This window comes from Cupressus sempervirens, chromosome 10 (genome assembly GCF_028749045.1).
Source record: "Cupressus sempervirens isolate cs-2001-9-10 chromosome 10, ASM2874904v1, whole genome shotgun sequence".
Classification (NCBI taxonomy): domain Eukaryota; kingdom Viridiplantae; phylum Streptophyta; class Pinopsida; order Cupressales; family Cupressaceae; genus Cupressus; species Cupressus sempervirens.
In genome coordinates this window covers 194,661,500-194,688,685 of record NC_143127.1, presented here as the reverse complement: position 1 = coordinate 194,688,685, position 27,186 = coordinate 194,661,500, and the positions used below count along the sequence as shown (strand labels likewise).

The 27,186-nt window shown below is 34.2% G+C and overlaps 2 protein-coding genes across 2 annotated transcripts in view; both read right to left on the bottom strand.

Moving 5' to 3' along the window:
• Window positions 1–3,703: 3,703 nt before the first annotated feature.
• LOC149533310 (DEA(D/H)-box RNA helicase family protein) overlaps window positions 3,704–27,186 on the bottom strand; it is a 133,018-nt gene continuing 109,535 nt past the window's right edge. The window contains exons 6-13 of the mRNA XM_089807651.1: window positions 26,346–26,465; window positions 10,193–10,234; window positions 9,737–9,811; window positions 9,271–9,417; window positions 9,011–9,148; window positions 4,580–4,691; window positions 4,403–4,491; window positions 3,704–4,250 (exon numbers count right to left, since the gene is read on the bottom strand). Of these exons, the coding sequence (XP_089663777.1) occupies window positions 4,119–4,250; window positions 4,403–4,491; window positions 4,580–4,691; window positions 9,011–9,148; window positions 9,271–9,417; window positions 9,737–9,811; window positions 10,193–10,234; window positions 26,346–26,465 (855 nt within the window). The 3' untranslated portion in view covers window positions 3,704–4,118. The remainder of the gene's footprint in view (window positions 4,251–4,402; window positions 4,492–4,579; window positions 4,692–9,010; window positions 9,149–9,270; window positions 9,418–9,736; window positions 9,812–10,192; window positions 10,235–26,345; window positions 26,466–27,186) is intronic.
• Window positions 11,946–14,603, bottom strand: LOC149533311 (uncharacterized). The gene is made up of 5 exons (XM_089804593.1): window positions 14,247–14,603; window positions 13,960–14,112; window positions 13,424–13,822; window positions 12,886–13,285; window positions 11,946–12,767 (listed from the first exon to the last, which is right to left on the bottom strand). Exons 3-5 carry the CDS (start codon window positions 13,652–13,654, stop codon window positions 12,124–12,126), a joined length of 1,275 nt encoding a protein of 424 aa, XP_089660719.1. The 5' UTR covers window positions 13,655–13,822; window positions 13,960–14,112; window positions 14,247–14,603; the 3' UTR covers window positions 11,946–12,123.

Sequence of the window (27,186 nt, the reverse complement as noted above, 5' to 3'; positions counted from 1 at the left end):
AGATGAGTCTTGGTTGGAGACTTGGATATCTTGATGAGCATTCTCATTCTCCACTCTTAGTCTACTCGGCAATTTTACTACTTGAGAGGTATAACTCATTATTTTTTTTAGGTGCATTACATTTGTGTTTGTCTTTCATGGATATGGATCTTGAGTTATGTTACATGAGTTAGTTCTGGAGGGTTCATTTGAGAGATGGTTTAGCATTGGTTATCTCCTTGTGAATATGTTGTTATTATGTTGGTTGAGTTTGGGAGATGGTTTTATATTCAGCATATTCCTTGGATTAGGAATGGTTATTCCTTGGTTTAAGAATGGTTTATGAGTTTATGAGCTTGTATCCATGATTAGTTATATGGTATGGTTTGGGTGTTTTTGTGGCATCTTGTTTGGGGTTTTAAAGAGGAGATCATACTTGCACAGTTTACATCTAGAGGTGTGTGTATGACACGATACAAGTTATAATTTGCATGATTTTTCTTTAGTCTTAGTTATCTTCCTAGATGTTCAGACTCACTCACACTAAATTTGAGATTGGTTGAAAATTGTGATCACTAGTTTGTGTTCATGTATGTCATATGAGAGATGGCATAGTTGTTCCCTTATCCCTTTCCTTTCTTGGTTGTGGAGAACTTAGGAGAGTGTTGGAGACTTGTTATTAGAGTTTTTTTTGCAGGTTATGAATTTGTGTTGTGGATATCCTTGATACTACATTGATTCACTTTTTTGAGATGGTGTGAGTGGATTGATTACAGATTTGACATTATATTTTGCAGTGAGAATTTTTTGGTATATATGTGGCAGATATTGCTCGTAAGACTTGTGATTGCAAGTTACAAATTAGATATGTTGATGATGTGAGATTCACTTGGTATATCTTTTGAGGTATGGATAGTTGGATGAGTTTGACACTTGTTGTGGGTGTTATTTTAGCTATGAATTTTGACAACTATGGATATATGTAATTACCGATAGATCAAGTGTTTGTGCTTGACATTTCAATTGGTACAGAATTTTATGTACTTTGAATGTGATAGGTTTGGTGGTTTATGGCATAATAGGTGAAATCATTTGTGTATGTATGTTTGGTGGCAGTGCCATAGTAGGTGAAATCATTTGTGTTTGAAATACTAGATACTTTGATTTTGTTGCAAGTATCAGGATGGAGCACATGGTGTACTTTGATCCATGATGATGGATGTGCTAAGGATTGTTCTCTTGTTCATTCATGTGGCCATGAATTGACCCTATGCAATGTATACAACTAGGAGATTGTTGAGATAATAGGTGTTGCACACATTGCATAATATTGTTTAAATTTTATTGTTTTATTTTATTATGTAATGTTGCATCTAGATGGACGTGCAACATGAAAATATTTTCATTGGACACATTTGATGAGTTGTATTGTAACATTGTGATAATACTTGATGTAATTATTTAATATTAGGACAAACAAATTAAATGTCCAATATTAAATGTGAAGTCAATGGGTTAGATAGCACATGGTTTATGTAATACCACTTGATGGTTTTGTGAGACTTGCTACTATATAAGCAACCACATGAGTAATTGTAAAGACAGGATAGAAAGACAAAAAGGGAAAAAGATAAAGAGTCAAGCAAGAGCAAACTTGACAAGTTAGTCAAAGGGAGCATTTGTGAAAGTTGGAAGCATGGCATGGGATGTGTAGATTCATGCTCATTCACATGGATGGTTTGGTTGTGGCTATGGATATGAAAGTTTCCATGGTTGTATTGCAATAGTGTTTTTGTTTAATAATAAATTATTATGGATGTTTTTAAAGGTTGGGTTTTTTTTCCTAAATGAAGTATCCCAAGGTATATCTTGTGTCACAATTTTTGTGAGTGCGTTGTATGTGCTCTTCCATGTGAATTTTAATTGCATATTTATTTCAGATCTATTATAAGTTGTGAAAACGGTTATATTTTTATTGCAAATATGCTTACAGTGAGCACCCATCAATTGGTCTATTGATATGAGATTGAAGTTGTTTAAGAGCTTCACGTTGAATTCGTTAATGATTTCCAAATTGCAAAATAACTCCCACTTTACACATCAAGCGGTATCAAATCTTGTTGAGTCAAATCATTGTACTGAGGAAGTATAAGTGTATTAACCCCGATTCAATTAATCTTAATCATACTGATGGGTAGGTGGTCTTAGAGACTAGATTTTCTTTGACGATAAAAAAATATGAGAGCAAGCTTTTGCTTGGAATTTCTTCTCTCTTGCGTACTACGTCATGTGTTTGTGTTGCAGAAGTGGAAGATGTGGATGTTGAATGCAATCATGTCGGACTTTCACAAGTATTTGCAAAATATATAATTTTGCGGACTATGTGAACCAGATGAAAATTTTCAGAAGTTTATCCTGTACTAATTTGGAAATGCCTCTTTTTTGTAAGTTTGTAAGTCACAATGTTTGATTCACCATATAGTAGAAACGAATAGACTTGAGTGTTACGAAATCACATTGAGGAAGACCCTTGAGTAGAGTGTTTAAATTTATTTTCAGTTTCATGAACTTTTAGGGGCCAAAAATTTACTACTAGGGAGTTACGTAATGTACTCCATTTTTTTAACATCTCGACCGTTGAGTTTATGCCACGAGTGAGGTCTTGTTGAAAGCTCAAATCAAGGTCAATGAAAAACAAAGATTGTTACAACTTCAAAATTATCATCAGTGCATTTTACATCCATATGATGAAGCTAGCTTTAAAAAAGTTGTTGCTGATAAAACACACGAATGCTAACTTAAGTTGCGTACCTTAATGTTATTGTTAAAAGACGCATTTTTAAACCTCCGTAATTCATTTTTGGTTTTCTTTAGCTACATGTTTTAGTAGCGTAAGTGACAAAATGTCATCTATATCATATATGTTTTAATTTTGAATTTTGTTTTAGACTGTTTTGTTCAAGTGCTGTTGTAATAAGCCATTTATGGCCTGTAAAAGCCAGCACCCTATTTTAGCACTGTTGTTTTCTTCGACACCTTCAGAAATTTGCATAAGAGTCAGTCCCCTTGTAAGCCTGCTGGCTAATATAAAAACTGTCAGCAAGACCATAAAGCCTTATGTTAATGAGAAATGGCCCAAAAAGAGTGACTTTTGGGGTTCCAAGGCATGCAATGCTCTGGTTTCTCTTCCTTTTGGATTTCACAATGGGTGGAGGAAGGGTTTTACAAAATTATATGCCTAGAAATGTGAGGATTGTCATTCGATCAGTGGTTTTTGGTCCCATCATAACCATGAATTAATCACATTAAGGGCATCGGTATGTTTTGAGTTGAAATATTTATCTTGAGGGGTTCTCAATCAGTATGTTGAGTTGAAATATTTATTTTTTGTTCTGCATGTTTATACAAGTTCTTTATTTTTTAATATTTTATCCTTGATTGTAGTCATGAAAGCTGGAATCCATTGGTGGTGTTAATGCACCATGCAAAGTTGTAGTGGTTTGGGAGCTTCACATTTAATTCTACTATTTACAACTAGAGTATATCATAACTGCCCCAGTTTATGAATCATCAGTTATATGCTAAAATATACAATACAACCAAACCGATATATGCTGGAACTGCTCATTGTAAATGTCAAATAGATCCCACTTTTAGTTCATATGTTCCAGATATAGTTTCTCATTTTATACTATTTTTACATGTAAAGGAATATGAATAGCTCTTTACAAACAGCAAATATTGAACTAAATAATGCAATCATGCATGCCATTTACAGGAAAGAGTTCTTCCTGCAGTCAGATTTGAAAGATAGGATGACCCTTCCCTTGCAAGACAACACATGTATACAATACAATTAAAATAGTATTTAATAGGGTTCCCCTTAAGCAGATCAGCAATTAGAGGAAAAGGTCCTCCCTACAATCAGAAATTTCAAAAAGAGGACAAACCTTCCCTAGAAAGAGAATTTACAGTTTGAGAAAACATTTTAAAATGTTCATATTCTGGATACAATGTGATTAAATAGTACAATAGCTCAGAATTTCCTGGTCATCAGTCACAAAACTGACCAACTCTTAATCTATAAATCATAGCATTTAAAATGCCAATTATCATACAGAAAAATCCTAGATAAATCATCACCGTCCTTTTGATCTCTTTAATTTTTTGTTGTTTTTGGAGCCTGTAAACCCTCTATCATCATCATCATCATCCCCATCATCTCCTCGTTTCTTCTTGTGCTTCTTGTCGCCTTCTTTCTCACGCAGTTTCTACCGTTGGCACAAAGCAGGAAAGAAAAACCAGGAAAAAAAAAGATTATTTCATAAATTGGTTCGCCTGGAAGGCATGAAACTATAAATGTACAAAATAAAATAAAATACTAATTTTTGCAATTGTATATAAAGGAAATGCAATTTTTTACCATGGTGGCAATTCTTTGTGCCTCATTAACTCTTTCATGTAGTAATAAAACCTCTTCTTGCTCTGATGGAAATTCAGGTAGTTTCTTGCCTATCACCAAGAAAAAGCAATTGATCAAGATCTGCTCTATTCATATAAATAAAACTATAAAGTGTTAAAAATAAGAGTAAACAATTACCTATCAATTGTTCTATACGCTGGTAAAGTTCAACATCATACTGGGTCACAAGAGACACTGCTAAACCTGACCTACCTGCACGAGCTGTTCTTCCAACTCTATGGATATAATCCTGAAAGAATGTACCAAAACGAACACAGCCAAAACATAAGTGATCCATGTACACCCCTAACCAAAACAATTCATTCAACAATCACAAACAGAGAATTTAGGAGACACAAATAACAGATACCAATATTAGCAAATAAACAAATGAGCCAGGTCACATCTCTTATGAGATGACAAGACTGAATTAAGAGGTGATAGAAAGTGATAAGATTTTTTCTAGTAAACAATTTGTTTTCTATAGTTGCCTGACTTCATCTGAAGAGCTTTGTGCATACATAGTGGCAATTGATGTTTATAATGATTTAGTTTCCTTCGCTGAAGCATCTCTGCTTGCAAGAAACATCCCGCTCACATTTCCTCCAGTTTCCAAAAAAAAAGTTATGGACAAATTTCGAAATGACTTAACTAGGGGGTTTGAAGCAAGGTAGCAGGATATGCTACCCCCATCCCCTAGTATGTTCGGCAACCCGTTCCCACCCTTGTCAAGATTGTACCCTAGTAATATGATATCAACAAGGATTTGCAGTTTGTTTGCATCAGTTAAAAGCCCAAAAATGAGTGAAAAAAGAAAATCTCAACCCTTATCTCAAGATGTTCACAAAATTTTTGTGTGGCCCCAGTTTTTGGTGAGAAGACCAATTTTTGGCAATTTTTGCAGAAAAAATGTCATGACCAAGTTTATCTCACAATTACTCGAGGCCAGAAATTTCTATTTAAACTACTATCTATCAAAGTAGTATGACAGAGAAATCTAAAATCAGTTCTCTCACGAATACTTATTAATTCAGGTGTAATATAAATGGTAAATTAAACTAAATATAATTTTAAAATATATTATTATTAAAATATTAAATATAATATACAGCTGTATCCAGCCATATTCATATCAGGCTAAGTTGCCAGTTTGGATTCTGGTTCGGATGCAGGTTCGACATTTGGGTTTGAAATTCGATCAAAATTTTTTGGGGCTGGGTTTGGTTTCATTTTGGGATCATCCGTACAAGATTTTTTTGTTTTTGTTTTTTTTATATATGTGTAAATTTATGCTGCAGCAAATAAGTTCATACACCACTATATGAAGTGTGGGGGTGTTTTAGGGTTGGGTCGGTTGGATAATAAATCAGATTATATTTAAACCAAAAAATGCCTTTTCAAAACAATATAAACATTAAAATGTCAAACTTTTTTGGTTGCAAACCCAAATTTGTTCCAAATTCCTCTCGGGCTCTTCTGTCAACTACAAAATTCACTCGACATTTGCCCAAATTCGTCTAGGGTCCGAAAAAGAGAATCTGCAGGGAATTCATCAGACAAATGACGAATTTGACAAGAACCAGAACCAACTTTGAATTAGCTACAAATGGAATGTCAAGTTTGCATGCTGAAGGGAAAATTTGGTAACTTAGATATTAGGGGTAGAGGGTCTTAAAAATTCTACATCAACATCCATGTCCATGCAACTTTTATTTGAAGCAATACAAACGACTTAGGTATACATGTTTAATGTTAGAAAATTTGATAAATTACTAAATTATAAATTATATAAAGTGGCAACTCGATGTACCCTTGACTACTATCTTTCAAAAACAAATGTACCAGTACCAATCTCCTAGTAACCATGATAAAATATACATAAAACCCCAATTAAAAAAGCAAACAAGAATATCAAATAAGCCCAAGTATGCTGCAGATAACTTATACCAAATTAGAACCATAAGACAAAAACATAAGTAGCCTTTAGACCCCCTCTTATTCCAAAGACATCCTAGAAGTCCTTGGAGATCCCAGCAAAAACTTGATGCCACTCTCCTAAATTATAAATTATATAAAAGTGGCAACTTGATGTACCCTTGACTTCTATTTGTCAAAAACAAATATACCAGTACCAGTCTCCTAATAACCATGGTAACTATAAATAAAACCCCAGAAAAAAAAGCAAACAAGAAAATCAAATAAGCCCAAGTAAGCTGCAGAGAACTTATACCAAGTAAGAACCATAAGACAAAAACCTAAGTAGCCAGTAGATCCCCTCTTAGTCCAAAGACATCCTAGAAGTCCTTGGAGATCCCAACAAAAACTTGATGTCACTCTCTGTTACATCCCAAATTTTTGACCTAAATTGAAATATAGCCATTGAGGTTCACATGAAGTCAGTTGGCAGTTTAATTTGTTATAATCTTGCGAAATAGTAAAGATGGTTAGTCGTTATAATTTCAAGTGAAGATAACAAGTCAGTTGATCATTTATCACGAATTCATGGAATTGAGAAGATAAACTATACATTCATTTATTTGCCAAAAACAGGTATTTTTACTTTTATGATGTATATGCAAGATGAAGGTAAGATTAATTGAGTTATTTCATCGTTACAGATATTTTACACCTAGATGCGAGAGATAAATTTATGGATTGTTTTTCATTTATATGAATATCGAATATGAGCATATTTTCTAATATTGAGTTATTGCCACAGTTAAAATTGGAAGGAAAGGAATAATACAGTGGTATCTGAAGCCCTAATTGATTCAGTGGTAACTGGAACCCTACATGATACAGTGGTATCGGAAGCCCTAATTGAATCAGTGGTATTGGAAGCCCTAATTGAATCAGTGGTATCGGAAGCCCTAAATGATCCAATGGTAATCGATGCCCTAATTGATACGGTGGTTTGTGATGCCCTAATTTTAGGGTTGTTTTTAATAGTAATCGTCATTTGATTTTGATATAGTAGTATTGGATAGTAGTAGTCATATGATTTTGTTATAGTGATTTTTGTGGACTAATCTAGGTGATTGCAGAAGCCTTCTTACAATGATTAATCAGTTCAAATTCCCTGGTATGTGGATCTAAATTTCTATAGTAAATTTCTTAATGGTGTTTTAAGTTCTAGTTAATAAATTTTTGTCTTACCGAATTTAACAGTAAATCTCATTCACATGAAAATGACTGATATAATTGTCTTCCTATGAAATTGAAGTAATAGCTGTACTCCTTTGAGCATGTTAGTTGTTAATTAAGACCCAAGAAAACTGGTTGTTACACTCTCCTATCCTCAAGTCTTCTCATTTCCCTAACTGCAACATTCTATTTTGCCATCCCACACTTGAGAAAAGTGAGTTCAAAGTATTTAAACTGGAGTTCAAGTTAATCTTACAAGGTTGCAACTAGTACTGCAAATTTGTGAGCTCATTTCTATTTCACCAAAATGAATCCCTCTTAAGCCGACCAGAAAAGGAAAAATGAGGAACTTGCAATGGTTCAAACATGAGCCGGAAAAAGAAAGATATGTGAAGGAAGCTGCAGAAAAGAGGAGCCGAACCCATAGCAGCTTGAGCCAAACTCAAAATGGCTAGCCTGAGAATTCTACATCCAAGAGAGGGTTATTATTCGAGCTTGAGAGATGAGAAAGTGCCATGTTCTTCATGCAAGGACAAGCAAAGAAATCTAGAACATCCATTTAGACATAACAGACTTGCTTCACAATATTTTTGCAAGGTTAACCCAACATTTTCTGAAGACCGCACAAAAATGTAATGCTTCAAACACAGGTCAAGTGAAGTAAGGATACGAAAACGATGTTGCAGAATGGAAGAATGCTTGACATGTCAGTTTGAGTAAAACCAGAAATGGTTGACACAAGAATTCTACTTCTTGAAACAGATTATCTGGGTTTGAGATAAGAAACAAGTGCCGAGATCTCAATGCAAGAGCATCCAAAGAAATTTAAAACATTCATTTAGACAAAACATAATTCACAGAATTTTTCACCAAGCTATTCCCTATGCTTTCTGAAGATCAAGAGAAAGTGCAGTTAAGCGGCAAATTAATGTATAGTCAACACAGATGCAGTAGAGTCAGGAATAACCAACGGGTTATGCAGAAAACTTTCTCCAGTCTTCAGTATTACAATTAGTTCCTTTGTTAGCTCTAGTCCACAATGACAGAGTTCAAAATCATATACTTGGTTCTTAAAACTTCTAAAAGCCCTCTTGGAGATAAAAGTCAGTCTCTGCTAAATATAAAATCTCAATACTAGTATCAGACAGTTTCTCATTTATTTATTAGGACTTTCTAATAATAATTCCAAGCTCAGCCACCATTTGGGAAAGGAATATTACTGCTCTCTCTCTCTCTCTCTCTCTCTCGCTCTTGCACGGAATCTCAGCTAGTTGGAACCGGCTTGTTATATGTTTGTCAAATATTCTTAAACATATTTTTTTAGTGTAAGTTATGCAGGCTTTGTGATAAAATTACCCAGTTTATAAAAAAGACAAAATCTGTTATATTTGTTGCATATTAAATAACTCTATATTTTGACCAAACCTTAGAGTTTGTAGGTATATCATAGTTCACAACCATATCCACAGAAGGAATATCAAGCCCTCTGCTAGCAACATCCGTACAGATAAGAATGTTGCGTTCCCCAGCCTTGAACTTGTTTAGAGCTCCAATTCTTTTTGGCTGCACCAGATCAATACAGCTGTTAAACTTCAAATTGCAAAAGCAAAATATCAAGAGGCTTTGGAAAGGTGCATTATCAGATTAAAAAGATACCCCCATTTGGCAAAAAAAAAAAGAATAACCTGACTCATTTGACCACTTATAGGAATGGCATCAAGTCCAAGATTACGAAGGATCAAGGAAAGACGTCTTGTAGATTCACATGTACGAGTGAAAACCATTGTGGTACTTCCAGACAGCTCATTTAAAAGATAAACAAGATAGCAATCCTGCACAGCAAATACAAAGTCAAACTCAATAGAAAGGCTTTTGCCTGGCATCAAAACTCTCTTTTAGTTTATTATAAACCATCTTTAACACCAGTTATGCATAATCATGTAACCTGTATTAACTGTTAATCAATCAAAAATAATGTAACATAGGAATCTTTTGTCATGAACTTCCAATTAATGCATCCGCTGAGAAAATGAATGTCAAATTTTAACTTTCAAAAACAAATAAAAAAATTACATATATACAGATTTTACAAAAGGCACAGTTAAAGTGTAACTGTATCCACTACAAATACTAGAAAGAGGAAGAGAGAACCTTGTATTTCGCAGGGACAAAAAGATATTGTTGCTTCAGTGAATCTACAGTTGAATACTTTGAAGATACTTCAACCTGATGTCATTCAACACAGAAATATTGAAAAAAGCTCAACCTAGTTTAGAAATATCTAACATCCAATAGATCAAGGTGAACGATTAAAATTTAAAGCCATGGTTTAAGTTCACAAGTCAAGCATACAATCTTATACCTTACATGACCAAATGGTCCTAACAAACTCAAGAAATTCAGATGTACAACTAGACCAGCATATTGTTAACAATCAACTGAGCAGCGTGTTGAACAATAAGCTTTAAAACAACCTCAATTTTAAGCACAGTTGACATGTGACCATTGTAACTACATTACAAGTATACAGTATGTATTTTGTTTTTCTGCAAAACAATTGGAGATCAAAACAAATATCACCAGGGCCATTTGAAGGGAAGTGTTCACCTTTGCAGGATTTTTCAAGCATGCCCTCTGCAACTTGGCCACCTGCATTTCAGACACGAAAGACAAACAAAAAGATCTCTTTGTCAATCAACTTGATAGATCATAATATAGCATTTCAAATATGAAAGCTTTTACTCAAAAATAAATTCAAGTGAAATAATGGGAAGAGCTATAGAAAAAATAAAAATGATTCAATGAATGAAAATTAGACAATGAATTTCCAGCAAGACCATGAGGAATTACTTTGCCTACATTTTTATTACTGGACAAGTACATATCCATTGATCTATATTTACAGTATACTAGAAAGTATATGGATACTTCCTTCGCTTTCCCCATCCAACACCCGCTATTTTTTATGATTTGAAGTATCAAGGCTAATAAGATATTGAACAAAGGAATTATAATAATAATTAGCATATTCTTGTATAGCTATGAAGATTCTTTTTGCCCTAGTCATACATAATGGCTTAATAATTTAGTCTATGCTTAGGCTTGTTTATGGTGAAATACCATGGCCCTGTCGGTTTCAAACTAAAGCTAACATGAGATCAATGTGGTGCTCCAAAAAAGAAGGCATTAGGGAACTAGATGTCTAAATAGTTTTAAGCTAACTCACCAGTTTGGATGCAGGTATGAGAACCCGGTACAGGGATGTGGAATATTTTTCGGGGGGCTCTAGATGCATTTGGATACATGTGTGCGTGTGTGTGTGTTTATATAGATAGATAGATAAATTATTAATTGATATATATACAAACAAATTAAAGAAAAAAACAGAATTAAATCATTTGATATTATGATAGTGCCAAATGGTAAAGATAAATATTAAGTGCAATTGATAGCTCAAAAATATGCAAAGAAGCCATTTCATATGTATCTATGTTCACAATTCCAATGAAAATCATTACAATTACAAAATATAGTAGGATTATCAAAAAAATCAACATCTATTGGATTTTCAATTTCAGCTACTGCAAGTTCAAGATCATTTGAACCCAAACCGGTTCCACTCGCACTCAATGCAGCATCTGTAGTGATATCATCATCATAAGCCTTAGTGAGTCTAGTAAGGTCCTCACAAAGAGCCATTTTAGGTTTATATGGATAACATTTTAAAATCTGTTTTCTTGATTGAAAAAGTATTGGTGGGGCTTGGAAGCACCAGGATGCTCTCCAGATGCACATATAGGCACATTCAGGAGCATGCATGTTTCTACATTGCTTTCCATAGAGATTCTGTGTTCTACACAAGCAAGTTTTTATTATAATAGTTACCCCATCAAGATGATGGGATGTGTTTGGGGGACAAACAGCCTCAATATGAGGATCGCAGGAGGATGGCAATGGGGGTCGGTGTTGTGTATACTATATACCAGTGTAACGAGACTCAGACTCGGCTCGGACTTGGCAAGGGTAACTTGACTTGTGACCCGGCTCTGACTCGTGACCCGGCTCGGCGGTGACTCGGCAAAGTGAAAAAACCTCGAAATTTTGAGATTTTTTAGGATTTAAAGAACATTCCATGCACCCATTATTGAATAAAGCATAAAGACACAATAACATCATTAAATAGAAGATAATTTGATCATAATGCACATGCCACATACTTAAAGTTAAAAACTTAAAACTTAAAAGTCAAACATCGATTACATATGTACAATACTACAAACTACAAAGTTACAAACTTACAAAGGTAAATGGCTAAAAGTAAATACTATATTACTAGTAATTAAAGTCAAACTAAGATAAATCCATGCAAACCATCAAAATGTATATGTATTATCATTTATGCATTATGAAATCCAACACATCAAGATTCAATAGTCATCATCAAATTCAAATGTTCCAAATGCTGATCATATATTAAGTTACTGTTAAACTATTAAACAAAAAGTTAAAACAACACTATAAGTCTACAGCTATGGCTCCTAGTCGGAGTCCTCATCATCATCCTCATCCTCATCGTCATCCTCATCATCATCGTTATCCTCATCCTCATCCCCAACCTCAGCCTCAACCTCAAGCTCAGGCTCAGTATAATCTACAAAATGCCTCTTAGTAAGGCGTCTAAGGTAGGTCCTGGATGTCTCAGTAGCCATAGCATCAGCTCGTGAGGTGCCTCTAGGATCAACTGTACTCGCTGCCTCTGGCTCTGCCAATCTCTGTGAGCTGCCACTAGGAACAAATGGAGCTCTCTGGTCCTCTGCTGCCATAGCCACAGCCTCAGCCTCGCCCTCTCTATTTGCCTGGTCAAGCCACTGTAGGTCCTCATCATCAAAGATAGGATCAGTAGCCTCAGTGATCCAATCAAACTCTGGATAAACCTCCTCTAGAGTAATCGAAGAGGTGTCACTATCCAAAATCTCCCTGATCCTAATGCGCAGGTTGTAGTGCACAAAGACTAGACTATTCATTTTCTGCACAAACAACCTGTTACGCCTCTTCGAGTGGATGTGCTCGGACATGCTCCAGTTGCGCTCACATCCAGAAGCGCTACTTGGCTGGCTCAAAATGCGGATGGCGATTTGCTGAAGGTTTTTGGTTGAAGGCCCAAACATTTGCCACCATCTATCTAAATTTTGAAAAAAGGAAAACAAAAAAATATTAGTCTCATTTCAAAATTTGAGCTTTAAGTTTAAAGCTAGAAATTTATAAACTAGATTGTATAAGGCTTAAGCTGCAATCTTTACCTGGCTGCAATTTTGTACGACCTTCTTTGCAAATTTGACTTGAAAAAATGAGCCCTGATGCATTATTATAGACATCCATCTCAAGCAATATATCTGTGGGATTAGGAGACATCTTCGATACCACTGTGTATAAGCCACTAAGAACCTCCTCATCTGCCTTGAAATCATCAAGGAAACGGTATGCCGGATTGAGGTAATAGGCTGCTGCGTGGATGGGCTTATGAAACTGATTTTGCCATCTCCTATCAATTATGTCCCAAATAGGGCCATAGTTTTCCTCAACTCTTACATATTTGGCCTTAATAGTCTCCTTGACCCTATCCATGCCCTCATAAATGTAGCCCATAGAGGGCTTCTCGCCATCAGCAACTTGTAGGAGGGCTACAAGGGGCTCGGTGATCTACAAAACAATTTAGTGAATGATGAAACTTTGCAAAGTTGCACAATGAATATAAATCAAAAATATGTACGAGACAAATTAATTTATAAAATTTTAAGACTTAAGCTTTTAAAATTTAAAATTTAAATTTCAAATTACCTCCACAATCTTCGAACATGGCTCCCAAATATCATCATCATCATAAATGCATTTTGTTGCATCTATCCCTGCAAGGCTGCTCGCAAAGGAGGAGGAACTCCATTCTGGACCAACAAACATGCACCTCAACTCTAACCTTGAACTCAGCAAGGATTTTAGTGTGATAAAGTTAGAGGCAAATCTTGTGATACCAGGACGAGCCAACTCCTTTCCCTTCGTGTATTTCCTCATAGTGCTGAGGACCAAGGCATGATTATAGATGAACTTACAAAGATTTTTGGCCTTGGTAACACATGATTTCACCCATACAAGCTTGCTAATATCCTATAACATGAGGTCGATGCAATGGGCCGCACATGGAGTCCAAAAGATTTTTGGGTCTCTCCATCAATAGTTTTCCTGCAGCAATTTTAAATTAGTTAGTAAACAATGAAAATTTTTGCTGTATTAAAACCTTTTAATTTTCAAAATTTAATGAAAAACTAAAACAAATTTTTTAGAAGTAGAACTTAGAAAGTTAGAAGTTCAAATTTTACCTGCAGCAACATAATTAGCTGCATTATCTATCACCACTTGGACAACATTGTCTTCCCCCACCTCCCTTATGACCTCCTCAATAGTCTCACATAAGAATTTTGCATTTTTCACACATGAAGAAGCATCTATGGACCTCAAAAACATGGTGGATCCTGAAAGTGAAAATTAAACAAAATAATTATCATTCAAGAATCAAGAATCAATACTCAATAAAATAAAATTTTCGTTATTCAATAGTAGTATACATTAAATTTTAGACTTCAAGAAGTAGAGCATGATGAATTACCTCCGCTAGAAACAAGAAAATTTAGGAGGGTTTTGGACCTCCTATCTGTCCATCCATCTGTCATGATGGTAGACCCCTTTTGGCTCCAAATCTTTTTGTGCTCCTCCAACTCAAGTTTCATCTCCTCAACCATATCTAGCAAGAGGGGGCCACTCAACTCATCTTTAGTGGGGGCTTTGAACCGCGCACCACAGATGGAAACTGCATCAATCATCCCCTGCCAATAAGGAGTCCTATTACATTTATAAAAACATTTTAATTAGCATATTTCAAATTTTCAACATCAAGTTAAAAGTATAAAATTGAATATAAATTTTAAAACTTAAAATGTAAAATAATCAAATATAAATGAAGTTGAAAACTTGAAGTACCTAGCTGCTATAAATGGAATGTCGCAAAAAAACATAACTTGCAAATTGCTCTTACTCCAGCTTCATGTATCTCTCTATTCCAGCCCATCCTCTCAAGTGAGGGTTGCGCACCAAGAGTGGTACGCGGTACAAAAAAGTTGTCCAACTTACTAGATTTTCTGACTCTAGGACGAAGAAGAGCAGCACTACTAGAAGGGGCAGCAGCAGTGGCATCACTAGAAGTGCAAGGAAAAGATGTAGAAGAAGCACGAGCAACAGAAGCACTAGGACGATAGGGGGGACGGAAAGAACCTTCTCCAACACAACCTACTGACTCAGAAACATTTGCAGATGAGCGTGGAAGGGAACTAGAACCAATCAAAGCTAACTCTTCTAATTTATTTATTTTTAATTCTTTTTCTTGTTCATATTTTTCCAAGGCTACATAACAAAAACGTTGAGCCTCAACAGATGCAGCTCCATAAGGCTCAATATCATGACCACGTAAGCCAGCAATATGGTATTTTAATCTATTTATCCCCCCACTATTAATGGTTTTGCAAAATAGGCATTTTGTTTGAGTTCTCTTTCTACCCGGAAATTCTATGGTGAACTTCCAACACTCATCTTTTTTGTTGCCTTTAGAGAGCTTGGGTTTTTTACCTCCAGAAGCCATTATGACTTAATTAAGGAACAATGTAAAAGTTTCTGCAATAAGACATTTTAGACCAAATATTACCATTTCAGCATTGCATTTTATGAAAATCTAAAGTAAAAAAAAAAACTCATAAACAAACAAAAAAAATTCATGCAAAAAACCCATAAGCATAGACAAAAAAACATCAAAATCTAAACAATCAAGTCTTACCTCTTTCAAATGCTTTGGGAAGTGTTGAGAAGAGCTTCTATAAACTCCTTGATGATCTAAATGCAAGCTCCAATGTCACAAATGCAAGCTTTTCTCCTCCTCCTTTCAGCTGGTTGCAAGACAAGAAACCTCTATTTCTCTTCTACCTCTCTCTCTTTCTTCTTTTCACTATAGACTGTTATGGGAGCCCTTTTAGGGTTATATGAGTGAGATATGTAAAAAACAAACATAAAAAAAACATGCAAAAAATTATATTTTTATTGCCCGGTTTTGTGCCCATCGCGGCCGAGTCAAGCAGGCCGAGTCACGCGAGTCTCGCGAGTCACTCCTCGTGACTCGTCGCTCGCGAATCACGAGTCATTGTGACTCGGCGAGGTCAGCACGGCTCGCTGACTCGCCTGACTCACGTGACTCGCCGCGAGTCACGTTACCCTGCTATATACTATACATATAGTACTTAAACGCTATTTAAGAAAAGATGCATAAGACTATTAAGAAGTAAAATACTGAACAAAAAAATTGTGAAGGCAACTATTAAATAATTGAACATTGAACAACAAATATTGATGTTTTGAACGTTTGAATATCAAATTACTAATTAGAAATTAGAAGACTAAATAAAATTGTCGAATCAACAAACGAAAGATTTCTATTATATCAAAAACATCATAAAGATGATTATAATGAGTAGCATGGTATCAAAACAAGTAGAAAATGTCAAAATATATTGAAGGGAGGCCTCTAATCATCCCTCAAGGAAACTCCTTGTCATCATATATTGGTAAAGTGGGTACAGAAAAATCAACTTGATTTAAAGTAATTTCCCCATCAATTTCTTCTTTTGTTTTGCAATTTGAAAGTGGGGTTCTAGAATGGCAACATTTTTTGTTAAAATGTAGCTTCAGTAAAAGTGAAGCAACTCACACACACGCGTGCACACGCACGAACACATATTCTTACATAAATATAATTATTGTCTTTCACTCAGTCTTTATATATATAATATCCATATTTATATATAATCAAATTGAGACTTCCTTATATCATTATCGGGCATGTCAAGACTGCATATTATCTTGGCAGATATAGCCGATGGATATTAGCTTAAGGAAAGGCCTTGTATGGTCAAGTCCACGTAGGGACATGAGCCTACGTGGCCATTGGCCATGTAGAGTCATGTCTCTACGGGGACTTGACTTCAATCAAATATAAATATGGATCCTGCTGTGTTGAGAAAAAATATATATTGCAACCAATATTCAGTATCTATAGCAGCAGGGTTACTTCTATATATTTATAAGTTCACCAAACTACTTATATATTTACAGGTTAATGAATTAACTGTTTTTCTGAATTATACATATTCAGATTTATTCTGATCACATCAGATTAAAAAATATGTGAAATCAGAAAATGCATATCACTCTATCAAAAATCCTATTTACATTTACATGGTATCAGAGCCTAACTGATAGAGCAAAACATTCAGTTTAAATCAGATTTCAGATTCATTAAATTATCTCAAATCTGCAACTATAGTGAATCATGTAAGACTAGAATATAGACTTGAAGGTGCCTCCAACTTTGCATCATGGAAAACACGAATTATGATTATCCTTCTTGAGATGGAATTAGAAGGATACGTAAAAGAAAATAAGTCTATACTTGAAAGTGATCCTGACAAAACAATCTGGAGAAGACATAATAATAAAGCTATGAAGATCATTATAGATTCTGTCAAAGATCATATATTCCCATCAATATGAAGTCTCAAAACAGCATATGAGATGTTTACCACTATTAAAAATAAATTCGAAATTAATAATACTAGCAGACTGCTAACATTGAAGCAACGACTAGTATACATCAAAATGAACAATGGAGAGTCTATTATATCATATTTTTAAAGAATTGCAGAATTAAAAGATCAACTTGCCATCATTGGAAATCAAGTAGATAATAAAGAGCTATGTCTAATTGCTCTAAAAGGTTTACCTTTATCTTAGGAAACCTTTATCCGTGGATTGAGCTCTCGGCCTGAACTACCAAATTTTGAGCAACTCAAAAATGAATGCAATCAAGAGCAGTCAAGACTAATCTCAAGAGGAATCAGTCCACATCAAGAGGGAGAAATTCAAGCTTTGCAAACTAATGCAAGCAATAAGGGAAAGAAGGGGCAATTCAAACGGAAAATAGGAAAAGGAAACCAATCATACAAGAAAAGAGACTAGTCCAAAGTGCAATGTTACAAATGTGATAAATTTGGTCACACTTACAAAGTTTGCCCAAAACGGAATAAAATTCAAGCTGCTCTAGCAAAAGTCAAGGATGAAAATTTAGCATTTTATTTAGCCCTCTCGAGTGAACTAAAGTCCAACAAAAATACATGGATAATTGACAGTGGAGCATCCCGTCATATAACTGGATTCAAAGACAAATTTGAAACAATTGAAGGTTACTCCTTTGAAGAAGTAACTATTGGAGATAATTCTATTTATCTAGTAAAAGGAATTGGATCTTGCTCAATAGAACTAAAACCGGGAATCACTATTCAGCTAAAGAATGTATTATTTGTACCCAGCATTAAAAGAAACTTAGTTTCAATATCTTGCCTTGCAAATCAAGGGTATCACATTACATTTCAAGAAGATAAAGTCCTATGCTAGCCCAAGAACTCAAATATCAAGAATGCTATCACCAATGGTCTCAGAGATGGAAGCCTATATAAACTTCTTAACCATCAAAATCTAGTCTTAAATTATGAAATTTCAAAATCTAATGAAATCTGGCATAGAAGACTGGGCCACCTTCATTTCGCGCCTTACTGTTTATAGAAAAGATTGTAACAAGCTTACCTAACTTTAAAGTTGATCATTCTGGAACATGTAAAGGATGTGCCTAATGAAAAAATACGAAAGGATCTTTTCCCAAAAGTGAACACAAATCCGAAATTGTACTTGAACTTATTCATAATGACATGTGTGGTCCTATGTCAATCCCTTCCCTAAATTGGTGTCTTTACTATCTAATTTTCTTAGATAATTTCTCTAGGAAAACTTGGATTTACTTCTTAAAACTTCAGGAATCGAGTGAAGTATTATCCAAATTCAAAGAGTTCAAGGCTCCAGTTGACAACCAAACTAGGAAGAAAATCAAAACTCTAAGATCTAACAATGAGGATGAATACATTTTCAAAGAATTTTGCACTTCTGTTGGGATTAAGAGGGAATTTTTTTGTGCCACATAATCCTCAACAAAATGGAGCTCCAAAAAGGAAAAACAAATCTATTATAGAATCCACCAAAGCCATGTTGCATGACCAAAATATCCACATATCATTATGGGTTGAAGCATCCAACACCGCAGTTTACACTCAAAATAGATGTCCCTACTCAATCTTAGAGAACATAACTCCTGAAAAAGTATTTATAGGAACCAAACCCAACTTAAGTCATCTAAGAATCTTTGGATGTCCTATATATATTCACATTCCCAAAGAAAAGAGAACTAAACTTGAACCATCTAGAAACAAAGGTATATTCATAGGATATAGTAAATCATCCAAAGGTTACAGGGTCTATATTCCTAGACAAGGAACCATTGAAATCAGTAGAGATGTAAAATTTGAAAAAGATATTGCTTTTAACCTCTCGAAGAATATTGACGAATTAAATATAGAATCAACTAGTAAAATAGATGAGTATCCCATAACTGAGAATCAGAGGGAGAATAATTCTAAAGGAAATTAATAATGCTATCCTATTACAGGAAATACCGAAAACCCTAACAATAAAAAGAGGCCACTTTGGGCAAGAAAGATGATTGAAGAAAATCAAGTCGAACCTAATGCAATTTTTAGAAAAAGTAAACAAACGAGAAGTCACTCAGGCTATGTTAAACCTCATTAAACCAGAAGCTTCAAGTGTTGAAGAAGCATTATTATGTCAACCTTAGAAAGATGCAATAATTGAAGAATATCAATCCACATTAAAAAATGATGTATGGGATGTCGTACCCAGACCTAAAGATAAATTGGTTGTCTCCTCCAAGTGGTTATTCAAAACAAAACATGCACCAGATGGTAGTATTGAAAAATACAAAACCAGATTTGTAGCCCATGGATTTTCTCAAAAGGCAAGAATAGATTATGAAGAAACATTTGCTCCAATTGCTTGATACACATCTATCAAAACCATCATATAGCCATTGCAACATCCAAAGGGTGGAAAATACACCAAATGGACGTTTAAACTACATTTTGAAATGGGATAATTGAAGAAGTGTACATAGAACAACCAGAAGGATTTGTCACCCATGACGAATATTCCTGTGTATAGACTGAAGAAAGCACTCTATGGTCTCAAACAAGCCCTCAGGGCTTGGTACGAAAGAATAGACAATTACCTTTCAAAATTAGGATACTATAAAAATGAAGCTGATCCTAATATATATTTCAAAATATCTGATGGTGATATGATTATTCTTGTATTATATGTTGATGACTTACTAATAACAGGTCAAGAACATCTTATAGTAAAATGCAAACAGGATCTAGCAGTTGAATTTGAAATGAAAGATCTAGGACTCCTTCACTACTTTCTAGGCCTAGAAGTATGGCAAAAGAACTATATTTTTCTAAACCAAGAAAAATACAATATTGACATTTTGAAAAAATTTGGGATGATAGACTGCAAACCTTTGACCACACCTATGGAAGCATATCTTCACAAACTTAAGAATGATGGATTTGAACTAGAACCTACTGATCCCACATACTATAGAAAAATAATTGGATTACTAATGTACTTAGTGAATACTCGACCTAATGTTTGTTATGCAACCAATACTTAAGTCAATTCATGTGTGAACCTAAGAAGATCCACCTAATGAGAGCCAAACACATCTTATGATAATTGCACGGTACGATTGAACTTGGTCTTAAATATGATCAAGTTGAGATTCAACCTCATGGATACTCTGATTCTGATTGGACTGGCAACCCCACTAATCCTAAAAGTACTACAAGATGTTGTTTCAGTCTTGGTTCAGCAATGATATCTTGGTTTAGCAAAAAAATCATCAATCCCCTTAAGTTCCACTGAAGCAGAATACATAGCTTCCTCCATGGGAGCCAAAGAAGCAATATGGTTAAGAAAATTGCTAGTTGGATTGTTTGGGAAGCATTTGAAGCCAACAGTTATGCACTGTGACAATCAAAGTTGCATCAAGTTGTCAGTGAATCCAGTCTTCCACAATCAGTCAAAGCATATTGAAATTCCTTATCATTATTTTAGAGATATGGTGGACAGAGAAGTTCTCAAGCTAGAATACATCAGCGCAAATGAACAAACAGTCGATGTACTTACTAAGCCTCTGTCTAAACCTAAATTAGAATATTTCAAAGGTAAACTTGGTATGGTACAAATGTGATTGTAACTACTAAAATATATCTCAGCTTTGTAATATATGTACATGTATATTCTCGATGTAAAAGGTTACTATTTATATGTATGAAATGTGTCATGAAAGGTGACAATCTTTCATTGATATATATGTTCAAAGGGTAGCTATTGAAAGGTGATTGTTGGTAAACAAATTGTCCTTTTCAATTCAACTCTTAAATGCCCAAAACTTGTGAACAATAACTGATTACAACAGTTGGAAACCTCACTAGGCAACCAATTTCCCTCTAAATTTGAAGATATAACTCCCTTGAATTTACGATTTGCGATGAATTTGTTTATTCCTAATTCCAAAAGGGGTTTGTTCTTGAATAGAGAATAGGAGAGGTAAACCAGGCTAGGCCTAAACAACTAACTCAGGCAAGGATTCAGGTCTTAATACTAATCAAATTTGTGAACTCATACATCTTATAAACCCGCATAATTTGACGATACAGTAATGAAATCTATCTATGAATTAGCTATTTAACATAATGCTTCTAACTCTAACATGTAAGGGACTAACTTAAGGAATAACATGGAAAAGAATCTCTTTTAACATTCAATAACACTATATTATCTTCAATTTGTTGCATTGAGCAAGGGAACAAAACTCTGTTTATTCCTCAACTAAAAGAGATCTTAAACTATCATAAACAATGGAATAGTAAATAATTGATCTAAAACACATTCAATCTTGTCTCTGCAAAATGAAGTATTTCACACCAAAAATTAGCTGACCTCTCATTAATCTTTCAATTAGGTACATATAGGATTCCAAGATGACTGTTACAAAATGGAACTTAAACCGGTTCATCTCCTCAAAATGACAAATGGCAAGGAGCCAATTGCTGATTACAATCAAAATACAAAAGGGCGGGATAAAGATCACTTCGCCTTGTAGGCCTTGGTAGTGATGATGATTGGAATAAGCTCTTTATGTCTGTGGACATGAACGTTGGTGTATCTGAGAGCCACTTGCAGTGTTCTTTGTGTTACATCCCAAATTTTGAACTAATTTTAAATTTGTTTATAGTCATTAGATTGAACGGATTTTCTTTTATAATCATGTGAAAAAGGTAGTTAAATATATCCGTTGTAATCATTATGTTAATTGTTTAATGAAGATGGTCATTATCCATTATTTGTCATGTGATGATTAGCAGTTGCTTGATCTTGGAATTATGGTTAACAATTAAATTCTTTATCTATATTAAATGTTATTATGAAATTATTATGGAACTCGTTATTATCGTGGAAATATTGCACGAGTGATTGCAGAAAAAGATGAAGAGGGGAAGCATTGCTAAATAGGATCAACGGAATGGGATACTAGCTTAGTCCAATTATCAGGTTGACAGGTATGACCTTTAATTGCCTTGGTAAGGACCTAGCAACTTGAACATCAGGATACGATCGATGGACCCGCATGAGCTATTACATAAAAATTTAAAACATAAATTAATTTAATTAAAAATAATACGCAACTCAAATGGTTTTTGATTGATTTTTCCACCAGATCATTATAATGTATACCTATGTACGTACACATAGATATAGCAATACAATGACACCATAATATTATTTTTATAAATAATATGATGCCACCTTATAAGTATATCTACATGCAAGTAGATAGATATAAATTATAATTATCCTCAATCTAAAAACTTCAATCTTTTTCCATATTTATTCATTTCTCTTGCTAAAATCGAAATGAACACTTGGCACATTTTATTGACGATCAAGAACCAAGTCTCTTCTTGGTAAGTTGCGGCTTCTTGGAAGCCAAAGAGACCTTCAAATACCTTTTATTATGAAGCCAAGAGAGAGACGGAAGGCATAAATATATCACCCGACTTCCTTTCCATACCACCTGATTTCTTTTTATTACACCCGACTTCCTTTCCATACCATCCGACTTCTTCTTTTTAACATCTGTTTCCTTCTATATTACAGATATCTATGCATTTTACCATTGTTAAACATTGCAATTCTCTTCCACATTTTTGCCTTTTTATTGAGATATTGCTGAAAACGTGATTATCAATCACACTGAGTTTGCACCTAGTGATTTATACCGTGGAAGAGCTGAATCATTAGCATCTAAAAAGACTCCATTCTTTTTCCAAATTATACCAAGTCATGTTGTTATCTGTATTCCAAGCATTGCAATATGTTTCACTATTAGTTGTTACTGCATTCCGATTTATATAGCAGTAAGCTACAATTTTATATTAAGTTGCAAATCATCTTGCTTAAGTATCACCAGTTAGACCCTCTCTAGGAAGGAATTGTTTATGACAAATAAAAGCTAAGTATCCATAACATGATATCATAATTCATTTATGCCACTAAAAGTCAGAATCAAATGATATATTTCTACAAGTCTTTAACACATTTTTCAAATCACAAATTGTGATAAGCTAGAAACATATAATAATCATGTATCAGTTGAGGATCAACAGATAGAGCCGATTGCTCTGAGATTCGAGCACCTAGGACTCACCAGCTGTATAGCCATGGAAAAGGTGAAGAGGTGAGATGGAATTTGCAATGACATGGAAATAAAAGTCAAGCATGACACACCAACTCTAAATTAATTTCATTTAATAGCTCATGCTTGTTCATACTATTGTTCCCCTATTGTCAAGCCGAGCAAAGTGATTGGGTCATTGAACCCATTAAAAAACCTTGGCCAAGGTCATTTAAGGCATATTTGCCATCTATGATCAGTGGAGTCAGTTATTCAAACATGTCCATCCATAACCATGCGGACATTCTAAACACCGGAATGCTCAAGTGGCTGGACTAAAAGTGTCCGAAGCCTAATCTCGAGGTAGGGAGGGTCTTTCTATTCAATAAATTGTGTGGGAATAAATATGGTCTAAGGTTGGGAGGTTAAACTTAAGTCAATGCTTCTCCTCTTACCGAAAGCCGAGACTTGCACAACCAATTAAAGACTCACTAGATACATCTCGTACGCTCTTCTTTCTTTTTCATGTTATGCATTTACTTTACTTATATGCATAGAAAGATAGTAAATTGTTATTACAGCTATTACAGTTGATCATTGTTACAGTTATTTCAGTTGAATGTTATCATAGTTATTTCCGTTAATCATTATTTCAGTTATTACAGTTGATCATTGTTATAGTTATTTCAGTTGAACGTTATCATAAGTTATTTCAGTTAATCGTTATTACAGTTTACAGTTGATCATTGTTACCGTTATTTCAGTTGATCATTGTTATAGTTATTTCAGTTGAGCTTTGTTATCTTAGTTACTCGTTGGTAGTTAAAAGCAGTTAATGTCTCATGAAAAGGATTCAATATATTTGTTCAATGAATAGTTGGGGAAAACACTTTATAGATCATTTTTATTTTGTTATGAAAATCCATTTGTTACATATGGTATTAGAGCGTTGGGTTTGACACTAAACCTAGGGCACACAACTTTCTAGTAAACCTAAAAATTTCTAAAATAATTGTACAGGATGCAAGTACGTAAAACACCTCGCAAGAAGGCACAACATCCTATTTTCTTGTACTTAATTAAGAACATGCCAAATTTTGACTACACTTGATGTTTCATGCCTCAAGAACAAAGTAATGTGACTCGGACCCGGCTCGGACTCGGCAAGGTTAACTTGACTCGTGACCCAGCTCGGACTCGGAAGTGACTTAGCGGTGACTCGGCGGTGACTTGGTAAAGTGAAAAAACCTCGAAATTTTGAGATTTTTTAGGATTTAAAGAACATTCCATGCACCCATTATTGAATAAAGCTTAAAGACACAATAACATCATTAAATAGAAGATAATTTGATCATAATGCACATACTTAAAGTTATAAACTTAAAAGTCAAACATACATCAATTACATAAGTACAATACTACAAAGGTAAATTGCTAAATACTATATTACTAGTAATTAAAGTTTAAACAATAGTTGAAGGAAATATCATAAAAGTAAAACATAGAATCATATATAAAATGATAAAACCATGCAACCCATCAAAATGTATATATATTATGAAATCCAACACATCAAGATTCAACAGTCATCATCAAATGTTCCAAATTCTGATCATATGTTAAGTTAAACAAAAAGTTAAAACAAGACTACAGCTATGGCTCCTAGTCGGAGTCATCATCATCCTCATCCTCATCGTCATCCTTATCCTCATCCTCATCCTCATCCCCATCCCCAACCTCAACCTCAACCTCAAGCTCAGTATAATCTATAAAATGCCTCTTAGTAAGGCGTCTACGGTAGGTCCTGGATGACTGATTAGCCATAGCATCAGCATGTGAGGTAATCGTACAACATTATCTTGCCAATATGGTAATCGTACAACATTAAATGACAAATCATTTGCATATAAACATCTTGCAACACTTTGATATGCAATCTCAATAGTGTCATTCTTAAGTGCTCTCTCTAATAGCAAAAAAATGAATCATGTGCAAATCTAAAGGGTTTTTTAAGCATATCTGATTCCAGTACGTTTCATACCTGGAAACAACAGGGCATAGGGGACGAATCTGCAACTAAGAACTCTGCAAATAGGATAGATATAGACTATCGATAGCTTGTATAGATATATATTAGATGGAATAGGAAATCAATGTATAGAATCTTCCAAGATAGTAGCTTGTTTTTCATAGCTGTTATCCTGGAACCTTTTGCTATATGGGAGTACTTTGTCTCCAAGAACTTCTGTATCAGGATGTTTGGTTTAGGAAAATATAGCAATTTTTGGCATAACGTTGGGATCTTAAAGTTATGCTTGGATGCCCAGCCTAACTGAAGTAAAAAAAAATTATATCAATATAAATCCTCCGCAGTCATGCTGTGTTTTACTGATTAAAAACAAAAGAATCTGTTTCCAGTTTCTTTCCAAAAAATTTGTTACATAAAGACAATTCTACTTCTTACTGGTCAATTAGAAACTGCTTACTAACTGCACACATAATAGCAAATAAAATTTAGTATCAAGTTATCAACGAGCCTGTTTATCTAAACATTCCTATACAGGATGTAAAAACTAGAGAAAAAGGAATGATACAGATAATTGTGCTTTTAAATACCACTTCTATAGCCTAAGAGGCACCATACCTCTCAGACAATGTGAATGGAAAATACTTCATTTGTATCGGTAGAATAAACAATACAAAATACTATCAATTGATAACACAGTACCCATATAAAAAGAAACTGTCATTTTTGCTGTTTATTGCATCTTTTGAGATGTGAATAATAACTGACAGAAATATGTAATAGTAAATAAAGACCCAAAAAATAGTTAACTAATTAAACCATTTGGTAAAAAAATCTGAATGCAAGATGATGTAAGAGACGAATTTAAGTCTCTGATTAAAGGCAACTGAAAAACAATACAGAACTGAAAGATTTTTTATTCATGAGCTGAGCCATACCTTATTTGTCATCGTTGCAGAGAATAAATATGTCTTTCTCTCTCTGGGAATAGCCTTGAGGATTTCATCAATTTCTTGCTCAAAGTCCATGTTCAGTAATCTGTCTGCTTCATCCAACACCTGAAAGTATAAATTGCATAAAGTTAGATACAAAAACAGTGACAAGGCAAATATAAAGCAATCATAAAGCATGTTGATCATACTTGACACTGTTTATCATCACAAGTTGCATATTTCCCTAAAGGAGAATTTTCATAATCAGATTTTTTTTCAGAGAACTGGGTTTATGAAACTAAATTACGAATAAATTATTCTTACTATAATATAGATCAAAAAAATAAAATCAAAAAATCAGTGCCAATAGGATTTGTGTTAACTAAAATGGACAATGGAATGTTATGCCAGCTGTCAGTATTGAAGTCCATTTGCAGCCAGCAACATCTAAATGTCATTTGTATATGACTATGAAACATGGTTTTTGTTTGTGTTTTGCAATGACAAGAAATTGATTAAGCATAAACATTACTAAATATATTTAGATTCTACTTTAACAATGCACCAGTATAATATATTTATAAATATTAAAATATATGTTTAAAATAATTATTTAGAGTTAGTAAATATATGAAATTGTAATGTCCCCCTTTTTGGGACATTAGGGAATTTAAAGACATAATAATATGAAATTAAAATTGACCATGGCGAGCATAATTTGAGTTTTGCTAAAGGTCAATCTAATCTTATAAAGTGGGCTAAAAGTGACAAAGAGGGATAAGACGAAAAGATAGGAAGAGAATCGTATTAAGATAATATCTTTAATATCTTTATTAAGATATTATTT

Bases quoted from the DNA above. Each gene is read 5' to 3' on its own strand.
- LOC149533311 (XM_089804593.1), bottom strand. From the start codon at position 13,654: ATGAGGAAATACACGAAGGGAAAGGAGTTGGCTCGTCCTGGTATCACA. The intron at 13,286-13,423 runs GTAATTTGAAAT...ATTGTTTTGTAG, and splicing joins CATGTTCGAAGATTGTGGAG to ATCACCGAGCCCCTTGTAGC. The intron at 12,768-12,885 runs GTAAAGATTGCA...TTCAAAATTTAG, and splicing joins TCGTACAAAATTGCAGCCAG to ATAGATGGTGGCAAATGTTT.